The 11740-nt window shown below is 34.4% G+C and overlaps 1 protein-coding gene across 10 annotated transcripts in view; it reads left to right on the top strand.

The window, feature by feature from the left end:
• LOC106879397 (protocadherin alpha-3) overlaps nucleotides 1-11740 on the top strand; it is a 236745-nt gene that overhangs the window by 133446 nt on the left and 91559 nt on the right. For 4 of the 10 annotated variants that reach the window (XR_008265551.2, XR_016244319.1, XM_052973108.2 and 1 more), the window contains one exon: nucleotides 6096-7838. The exons of 4 other annotated variants lie outside the window; for them this stretch is intronic. Coding sequence is in view for 2 of the 6 variants with exons in the window: in XM_052973108.2 (XP_052829068.2) it covers nucleotides 6096-6260 (165 nt within the window). In the remaining 4 variants the exon portion in view is untranslated. Of the gene's footprint in view, nucleotides 1-6095; nucleotides 7839-11740 lie in introns of those variants that run through there. 2 more of the 10 variants (XR_016244322.1, XR_016244320.1) reach the window with 2 other exon arrangements.

Genomic DNA, 11740 nt, shown 5'->3' with positions numbered 1-11740 from the left:
AGTCAGAATAATGGTTTTGTTTATGAAGGATTTTATGGTTTTTCATTATCTCTGCTATATGTAGTTCACAGCCTTTATTCTCAATTTAATTAGGACAGGGTTTTTCAGTATTCTCCATTTAATATTCTGACCCCAAAGTCGTTCCTTTTTTTTTTAAATTTCCATATATAATCAGATCATTTTGTAGTGTTCATTTCATCTAGATGATTACCTCAAACTTCACTTCAGTACTGCAACGAAACGCAACTCTCACCATGTCCTGATATCATCATCATCGTTTAACGGCCGCTTTCCATGCTAGCATGGGTTGGACGATTTGACTGAGGACTGGTGAAACCGGATGGCAACACCAGGCTCCAGTCTAATTTGGCAGAGTTTCTACAGCTGGATGCCCTTCCTAACGCCAACCACTCAGAGAGTGTAGTGGGTGCTTTTACGTGTCACCCGCACGAAAACGGCCACGCTCGAAATGGTGTCTTTTATGTGCCACCCGCACAAGCCAGTCCAGGGGCACTGGCAACGATCTCGCTCGAAAATCCTACGGGAGCCAGTCAGGCGGTACTGGCAACGGCCACGCTCAAAATGGTGCATCTCATGTGCCACCCGCACAAGAACCAGTCCAGGGGCACTGGCAACGATCTTACTTGGCTTGCCGGGTCTTCTCACGCACAGCACATTTCCAAAGGTCTCGGTCAGTAGTCATCGCCTCGGTGAGGCCCAATGTACGAAGGTCTTGCCTCACCACCTCAGCCCAGGTCTTCCTGGGCCTACCTCTTCCATGGGTTCCCTCAACTGTTAGGGTGTGGCACTTTTTCACGCAGCTATCCTCATCCATTCTCACCACATGTCCATACCAGCGCAATCGTCTCTCTTGCACGCCACAACTGATGCTTCTAATGTTCAGCTTTTCTCTCAAGATACTTACACTCTGACGGGTATTCACATTGACATTACACATCCAACGGAGCATACTGGCTTCATTCCTTGCGAGCTTACGTATGTCCTCAGCAGTTACAGCCCATGTTTCACTGCCATGTAGCATGGCTGTTCGTACGCATGCGTCATACAGTCTGCCTTTTACTCTGAGTGAGAGTCCCTTTGTCGCCAGCAGGGGTAAGAGCTCTCTAAACTTTGCCCAGGCTATTCTTATTCTAGCAGCTACACTTTCAGCGCACCCACCCCTACTACTAACTTGGTCGCCCAGATAGCGGAAGCTATCGACTACCTCTAGTTTTTCACCCTGGAATGAGATAGAAGTTGTTTCCTGTTTGTTTACGGTCTTTATTGCACCTGAACATCTGCCACAAACAAAAACTAATTTGCTAGTTAACCTGCCTTTGATGTTGCTGCACCTCTTATGTGTCCATAGCTTGCACCGGGTACATCTTATAGAGTTACTACCTACTCCTTTTCTACATACTGAGCAGGGCCATCTACCTGAAGGGGTTTGTGTTTTATCTACCTTCCTACTTATTAGGATTTTGGTTTTAGCTAGGTTGACTCTAAGGCCCTTCAGTTCTAGACCTTGCTTCCACACCTGAAACTTCTCCTCTAGTTCTGATAGTGACTCCGCAATTAGGGCAAGGTCATCAGCATAGAGGAGCTCCCAGGGGCAACCTGTCTTGAACTCCTCTGTGATTGCCTGGAGGACTATGATAAATAAGAGGGGGCTGAGGACGGAACCTTAATGGACCCCTACCTCTACCCGGAATTCATTGCTGTACTCATTTCCAACCCTCACCTTACTGGCAGCATCTCTGTACATGGCTCGCACAGCTCTCACTAACCATTCTTCTATCCCAAGTTTCCTCATTGACCACCAGATAAGGGATCGGGGGACCCTGTCAAAGGCTTTCTCCATGTCAACGAAAGCCAGGTACAGAGGTTTATCCTTAGCTAGGTATTTCTCCTGCAACTGTCTCACTAGAAATAAGGCATCAGTAGTGCTTTTACCTGGCACGAACCCAAACTGCATCTCATCTAAATTGATTTGCTCCCTAATTAGTTGGGCTATGACCCTCTCCGTAACTTTCATAACCTGATCTAACAGCTTGATGCCTCTGTAATTATTTGTATATATATATATATATATATATATATATATATATATATATATATATATATATATATATATATATATATATATATATATATATATATATATATATATATATATATATATATATATATATATATATATATATATATGTGTGTGTGTGTGTGTATGTATGTATATATAAATATGTATGAACATGTATGCATACATATATTTGTTATACATCTTGAGATACACACACACACACACACACACACACACACACACACACACACACACACATTACTCCCACTCTTCCCTAATACACTAGGTCCACCAAGCTGCAAACATATTTCATTGTCACTCTTGCCATTATAAATACAGTTAATCAGTTATTAGCCCCATGGGCACCCATAACTAGCTATGCCAGTCTTTGCAAATTGTGACATAAGTTAAGTGTCAACATGCTAAATATTAATCAGTAGCTAATATTGTAGAAGACTAGACATGCATGAATTTAGACAGTTACGTACCATCTTACCGAGAACAATAAATATAGAAAAAGTTTTGAGATAATATATCAAAGGGTAGTTGTGTAGATCTATCCAACCTACACTATTACGAAAAATAAAGAAGAAACTGGAATGAAGTTAAGAACTAGACTACATCAGAGATTTTTGACAAAAATTGAAGCAATCAGGTAGATATGACATAAGGAAGAATGTTCTGATGTTCCTTTTTTTACCTGTTTCAGTCATTAGGCTTCGATGATGCTGGGGAACCATCTTGAAGGACTTTTAGTCAAATGGATCAACCCCAGATCTTGTATTTTTTTTAAAAATCTGGTACTTATTCTATATGTCTCTTTGGCTAAACAACTGACTTACAGGGATGTGAACACACCAACAACGGTTGTCAAGCAGTGTTGGAGGACAAATACAGATAAAATCTCACACATACACACACGTCCGTGCACACACATACACACACATACATATACAATGAGCTTCTTTCAGTTTCTGTTTACCAAATTCACTCACAAGGCTTTGATCGACCCAGTATTATAGTAGAAGACACCTTCCCAAAGTTTGCCCCACAGTGGGACTGAACCTGGAATCATGTGGTTGGGAAGCAAGCTTCTTACCACACAGCTATGCCTGCACCTATGCGCAGTAGATGACAAAAGGGTGCAGGAATGCTATAAGCAATTTTACGCTTTAATGACAAAGTTATGAAAAATTAGAATGAAACTGAAAATAGATATTAACTGGATGAAACGTAATATTTTTATTCTTTATTTTCTCCTATGAATAAACTCTCATATATTACAAGTAAAATTTCAAATAGCCTGATGGTGGTTTGACAGGTTACATATAAAATAATTGAAATTTCAATATTGTCTATTATCTTAAATTAAAATGATGCAGTATAAATGTGCATGTGAATACATGTGAGCATACATATACACATGTGAATATGCATACACATGCATACGTATATGTGTGAATGTGTATGCATGTGTTCATGTGTGTGTGTATGTATGTATGTGTATGTGTGCATATATATATATATATATATATATATATATATATATATATATATATATATATATATATATATATATATATATATATATTATTTTCCTCGCCACTAATTGTAGTAATGTTTCATTCCCTGACTATGTAACAACATATAACAACATGGGCACATAACAAAATATAACATAACATATAACATATAACAACAAATAACATGTAACAACATGGCATATAACAACATGACAGCAGAAACTCAGGATCTTTAGTGAGACACAACATCATGTATGGATGTACCTGATGAGACTTTATGTATGGATGTACCCGATGAAGCAGAACATGTTGAATGGAGTCCTACCCATAAGGGACAGTAACAGGATAGGTTGAAATGACCATTGTACAAAATAAAAATTAATATCAAATCCATCTTCTGGTTACTTAAGAAATTATTGTTATCTCAACTAACACTGTGGAGCTCCTGAAGTAGATCCAACGGAAATATACCCCGACTGCAGATGACACTAGGTAGCCCAAACTGTGCCAGTGCTCTACTCAGCACTTTGGCACACTAATCAATAGATACCCATTAGTCCAAAATCTCAAATATATGTGTGTGCATATGTGTGTGTGTGCGTGTGTATGAATGGAAGTACTTAAGTATAGTACATATACATATATGTTTGGGTATATCATTTGAGTTATTTTATATTACATCTGGTGACAAATAACCAAAAATCATATCAAGTTCATTCATCAATACTTTAGTCCCTTAGGGGTAGAGGGATAAGTTTAAAGTTTTGACTCCGTCCTCTTGGATTCCAAACTTGATCGGTTTTTCAAGAATTGAGTGCTTTGATTCTTTTATCTATATTTAATCTCTGTCCTGTTTGCTATATTTTGTGTAGATAAAAAAAAAAAAACAGATAGTTTTATTGTTGTATAGCAGTTACCTTTTATGTGTTACAGAATGGTTATATAATATAACCAAAAAATAATCATGCAAGCTTTCATGAGAACAAACTGTGTTTCTACAACTTCAACTTGAATCAACTCAAATTTGCTTAGCAATAGGTAGTTTATAAAACTAGAATAATATATTCTGTTTTTAATCAGCAGAAACAATCTCTAAACTACAAAATATCTAATTAGCACATTTACTAATCATTATAGGCAACACTTGGTACATTTTAATTTTATTTAAGATTTCTTATTTAATCAAAAGAATCTTGACTAACTGATTACTTAGAAATGTTTTCTTACTAAATAATTCGACGTACACACATGAAGATTTTCTCCTAAAGGTGATACCTAGAGGTAAACCAAAGAACTTTGCATTTAAGCTGCTCCTCGAGAAGCTTATAGGTACCACAATGCCATCCAGGACTTGAACTTGAGGTGTGTTGAAAGAAATCTATAATACTTTTTCAGTGACCTCTTGAGTTCTTTTACCAGCTGTTTTTTATCTATATAACACCGCTTTCTTCATCACTAACAGGTATAGCCAAGAATTTATGATCTTTTGCACTGGAAAAATCTAAGATGATCATGGCCAGTCTTTTTATTAGTTTCTCTTTTGAATCATATATCATCTTTGAGCTCAATTGTAGGCTCAAGAAGGGTGGAGCATCAAATCTATCTTTGAGTTGCAAATCTACAAGATTTTCTATGAAACTTGCTGTATAGGAAGCAGTTAATCACATTCTTTCATCATCCAACAAAATATTTAGATGGTCACACATCAAGGAGACATCGAATATTATTTTAGTCATCAGTTTTTGTACTTTAGGTTTTTCATAAGAAAGTGCAAGTATATTGAATTTACACACTTGTATCAGTTTAAGTGTCCAATGGTTTACATCTCTCTCTTCATCTCTTTTTCTGTCTGTCTCTCTCTTTCTGTCTGTCTCTCTCTTTCTATTTGTCTGTCTCTCTTTCTGTCTATCTCTCTCTCTCTCTTATATGTACACACAAACACATATATACATACACATGTATATATAAATGCATATACTTACATATATATATGTACATGCACACAATGCACACATGGATGCACACACACACATTAACATACACACACACAAACTTCACGCACACACACATTCTATATTGATGATGAATTGCGATTTTGAGAGTTGCATCTGATTTGAATTACATTTCTTGTTTAGAAAAATTCATCAGCTCAAAATATATTTTGGGAAATTTAGTTTTCCTTCTTTAGCCAATACAATATACTTAGTCTTTCAATCTCATTAGAATGAAAATATTAAAGTGGATTCTAAAACACTGAATAAAATTTGTTAATATTTTCAATAAGCAAACTAAATTTAGAAAATAGCTATCTGACTTTTAGATTTAACAGTTTTGAGCTTATTAGAGTTGATTTCTAAATTGAGATAAAAGAATCCTTAATATCACAAATGAAGGTGGAATAATAAAACTAATGTATTTCAATGTCATTTTTCATTTGAAACTACTCTTTACTTCAGAAAATGTTTGTCATATTGGTTTCTATATTTTTTCAGTTTGGCAGCATCCTGCACAATAAGTCTCACACTTTTGAGATGAAAAACTTAGAACCTCAATTAAGACACTCTGACAAGTATTTGGCAGTTGCAACCATAAACACAAGTTTATCTGGTTTATCTACAGATTATAATTTGGACAAAAACCTTCCTGTCAATGACTGATGCTCAGAAGTGAAACAGAATATTTTCTTCATAGACATTTTCCAGCCTTTTCTAGGAAGACAAATCAACATAAGTCATTTAATGAATATGAAATATAAAGATAAATTGTTTGAATCATAAATATTGATTAAATGTGGACCGTACTGAAAGCAATGATGTTTGGACAACAATAAAATCTGAAAAAAAAACTTCCTTAAAAATTACTTCTTTTTAAAGAAAATGTTCGTATTATAAGGTAAATGACTGAAAGTGAATTTACATTTTTGAGTGGATTTTGTCATTTGATTACAGATATTGACTTTCTTTGATGGAAGACAAACTGTAAACCCAATTTTTGTTTAGAGGGGGGATAAAATTATTAAAAATTCAACTGTTTTCAGTATGTTGCTGGTACTTATTTTTAACGATCAGAAAAATAGAAAATAAACTTCCACAGAGAGAATTGAGCACAAGAAGGCGAAAACTAAATATTCTAATGCATTAAAAGTGGCTCTTACTTTCTCTCAAATTTCAACAACACCCATCATCCATATGTAATTAAACATTTGTGATATATTCGAATCATCTACATTCATTTCACAGTGAAGCCAAAAAGGATTTTTTATTTATCTTTTTGCCTATTTTTCAAGACATATTTTACATGGAAATAGACTGAACATTGTGAAGAGGGTCTTTTCTATAATTATTTTAAAATGAATATTGAGATCATTTAGTTTATCATTCTATAAGGCACAGACACGCACGCACGCACACACACACACACACACACACACACACACACACACACACACACATGTTCATTATAATTGATAAAATAGCATCATATGCTTTTTAAAATAATCATGGGTAAGTCCACTTTATACATACCTGTATACATATGCATGCATGTGCATACATACATATATTCAAACACAGACACACAGACACACACACACATACGCACACACATGCAAAATGACAATTTAAACAGAAAAAGCATTTGGTTATTTTGTAGGGAAGATTAAAACAAATGCAAATGTCTGTAAAATACAGAACTAAATGTATATATGTATATATATATACTCAGAACTTTTATTGCTATTTTTACCATTTAAGCAGAAACAGAGCATATATCAGCTTCAAATTCCGAAACTTTATTGAAAGTAACTGATAAACAGAACTGCACAGTAGTTCTGAGGTCTTTGAGCCACAAAAGAAACCATTCCTGATTCATCATCCACTATAAATACAGTTCTGTGATGTTTACTGATGTAACATGTATTAAAAGACTTGCCAATAAAAGATCTGAAATTTACCAAAATGTGAAGAATGTGATCTCTTGAAGATGTAACAAGAGTTCAATCTTATACAACTGATGCTATTGTCTCTGTAACAAATTCAATGTTAATGATCATCTAAAAAAAGTAAGAGTATAGAAGGTGGAGGATGCCGAATCAAAACAACTTCTCTGTACAAATTATCTTGGGAACCTTCTTGACAACACCAAAAAACAAAAAAAATGGTAAAGAAAGAAAAGAGAATGAAATGATTGTATTCAATATATTCTGTAACAAAATAAAAGGAATCATTTCACCAAAATGAATGAGAGTTAGTATGTTTATATATATATGTGTGTATGTACACGCATGTGTGTTTGTGTGCATGGGTATATATATATATATATACATACATACATATATATATATATATATATATATATATATATATATATATATATATATATATATATAAAAATTAAGGTTCTCAGAAATCTGGATGTTTGTACATTTACAGATTTTTATTAATGTCACATATTAAATATTAAAAAAAAAAAAAAAAATATCGAAAGTGAAAATATTTAATATGTGACATTAATAAAAATCTGTAAATGTACAAACATCCAGATTTCTGAGTACCTTAATTTTTTTCTATATAATTTCTGTACGTCACCTCCAAACCTTCAAAAAAAAAAAAAATATATATATATATATTTATATATATTTATATATATATATATATATATATATATATATATATATATATATATATATATATATAATATATATGCAGAAATATTAGCAGATGTTTGAATTATCTTTACTTGTTTCTGTCATAAGACTGTGACTGTACTAGGGCGCTGCTTTGAAGGGTTTAGTTGAACACATCAACCCCAGTAATTTTTTTTTTTTTTTCTAAGTCTGGTACGTATTAAATTTGTTCCTTCTGCTGAACTGCTAACTTACGGGGATGTAAACAAAACCAACATTGGTTATCAAGAAGTATTTGTGGACAAATACAAACACAAGGACAAGCACACACATATATGACAGGCTTTTTTCAGCTTCTGTCTATCAAATCCACTCGCAAGACTTTGATCAGCTGAAGGCTATAGTAGAAGACACTTGTCCAAAGTGTCACATAGAGGGACTGAATCTAAAACTATGTGGATAGGAAGCAAACTTTTACCATGCAGCCATGCCTGCACCTAGAATGTAGTCTCTCATATGCTTTAACTCTTTCAATGGAGGAGTAGCCTAGCTAGCTACGTATTGAACCTGTAGTATGACACAATGAAAATTAGCCTACTTAATGAGATGTAGACACAGTTATATTCAGAATATGAGGTCTGATCAATAAGTATCCGGACTGTTGCCATAGTAACGAAGCTAAAGCATACAGATTGAAGCCGCTAGGCAAAAATTTACTTTGAACTCTGCTGTGCATGTGTATTAAGTTTTAACGTTCTAGCTCACTTCTGCTATTTACAGCAGTGCTTGGTAGGAAGATGTGTAGCGTGTGATCATCACACTGGCCATGACAGAGAAAGTTGTCATTGTGATACCTGCTCAGAGGCTTACGCAAAGTTGCAGAAAATATATGGAGAGAAGTGCATGAGCTGCACACAAGTGTATGAGTGGTTCAGACATTTCTAAGATGAGCTACAATGTTAAAACTTAGTGCACATGCACAGCAGAGTTCAAGGTCAATCTGGGACTAGCAGCTTAACTCTGTGTACTTTAATTTCGTTACTATGGCAACAATCCAGATCAGACCATGTATTTTAACTAGGATGGAGAGCAGGCAGAATTGTTAGCATGCTGAGCAAAATGCTTGGTCGCATTCCATCTGTCTTATGTTCTGAGTTCAAATTCTGCAAAGGTTGAATTTGACTTGTGTCCTTTTGGGGTTGGTAAAATAAGTACCAGTTGAGTACTGAGGTCGATGTAATCAACTTACTCCCTTGCCTGAAATTTCTGGCCTTGTGTCAAAATTTGAAACCAATATTTAAACTGATTGATCACAAATATGTATATACGTTATGAGTGTTGAAGCTCAGAATGACAAAAGAGTGAATCACTAACTGATGGTCAACACGTTTTAACTGTACACCATGTATTGAGCGATAGTTTTCATTTGTAAATATGTATGTGTGTGTCTGTGTGTGTGCATGTGCGTGTGTACATCTATGTGTGCATGCATGTGCATGTGTACGTGTGTGTGTGTGTCTGTCTGTGTGTACAGAATTGATTAATATGGAATCTGTAATTATCCATTATGTGCAAGAAACAGGAAACCCACCATAGTCTCAGTTGTGAATTGATGAATAAAGTATACATGCAAAATACTTTGTACTTATGTTCTTATTATAAACACACACACACACACATGCACACACACACACATACACACACACATACACACATACATACACTCATACTCATTCACACACACATACACGAATTTGCGTGTGTATATATATATATATGTATATATGTACAAATATATAGATATGTATGTATAAGACCTTTTATGTTTGGATGTGTGTCTATGTGTGTATGCATACACACACATACATCATATATTATATATATGTGTATATATATATATATGTTTCTTTATGTGTTCCAGCCCAAAGGCTGTGGCCATGCAGGGGCACCTCTGTTTACTATGCAATTTTTTATAAACTACCAGACACTCTACCCTCTTCAACGAGTTTGTTTTGCTAGTTTGGCTATTGTGGTTTAACCAAGAAAATCTTTTGATTTGGAATGAGAAAACTGATGAAAACAAAGTTGGATTACAAAAAAGAAAACAAAATGCATCTAAATATGAAGAAAAAGAAGAAAGAGAAGGAAAACAAAGAACGAAGTAAAAAGCAGAAAATAAAGCAGAAGAATTTATTGAATCTTTTACAAACATGATTGCCAAAGAAATTCTCTTTCTTGTGTTTCTTGTGTTCTGAAAACTAACTTTAATGTTGCCCTTCTTTCAAACACTCGACAAAGAAACATAAAGCTGACCATGGAATAGGAGAGGAATTCTTTGCTGTGTAGATGTCCATGTTTTTCAGAATGGTTTACAGTGTTATTTTGTTTTCTGGCAAACAAAAAAAATTAACTTTAGCTGAGAACTACTTCTTCGACATTTCAATAGTAAATTCAGAATGTGCAAACATACATACATTCTCATAAGCATTTCTTCCTTTTCATTTATCTATCTATCTATCTATCTATCTATCTATCTATCTATCTATCTATCTATCTATCTATCTATCTATCTATCTATCAAACAATAAGCAACACGGATTTCAAAAGTGATTGCAGTACGCACGTTTCATGCTACTTCAATTTATTTAAGTAATGTGAGCATTACCTTAAATGCAATATGAAGAGCAATCTTCAGCTGCACGAAAAAATGCAGAAAAAAGACATATTACAAATGTGGCAACATATTAAAACCAAGTGGGAGAGAGCATACATAAAATCCAAATGTAGCATAAGTACCATATTCAAGCCTTGAATCTATATCTAAACCGTCTATCTATCTATCTATCTATCTATCTATCTATCTATCTATCTATCTATCTATCTATCTATCTGTCTGTCTGTCTGTCTGTCTGTCTGTCTGTCTGTCTGTCAGTGTGTACACCCACACCCACCCACAGACATATATATATATATATATTGGTTGAGTTTATCTCTTGCTGCTCCATGTTTTACCTCTGACCAAGTTAGAGCTTATCTGAAGACCTTCTGCACCCACAGGCAAAACTAAGTCAGAGTAGCAATTGACAGATTCAACTGAAGTAAAAATATAATTTATCTCTCCTATGGTACGGAGTATTCTTTCTTCTAGCAGTCATTATTAAATAGGTATACTGATTGCAAAATCAATGATTTTTTTCCAATCACTGTCTTTCTATATCAATAGACACTGAATTTATCTTAACATGGATACTTGGTACTGACAAAGTCTAAAGATGCATTCATTGATGTCACTACTGCAACTAGGTGACTTTTGTTTACTTCTCATATATTTCTGTGATTTTTATCACTACATGTCTATAAGTGATACTATCTCAAGACAAATGTCACAGTTTAGCAGACAAGCAGACTTTCAGCAATATACATATTTCAAAGAGGAAATATAATATATAGGAAATATATAATAATATAATAATAGGAAATATAATATACAGGGTGTTCACTAAGTCTGGGTAC

The sequence above is a fragment of the Octopus bimaculoides genome, chromosome 14, assembly GCF_046866305.1.
Source record: "Octopus bimaculoides isolate indiv1 chromosome 14, ASM4686630v1, whole genome shotgun sequence".
Lineage (NCBI taxonomy): Eukaryota > Metazoa > Mollusca > Cephalopoda > Octopoda > Octopodidae > Octopus > Octopus bimaculoides.
The sequence above is the reverse complement of the archived record's forward strand: the minus strand, read 5'-3'. Positions and strand labels throughout refer to the sequence as shown.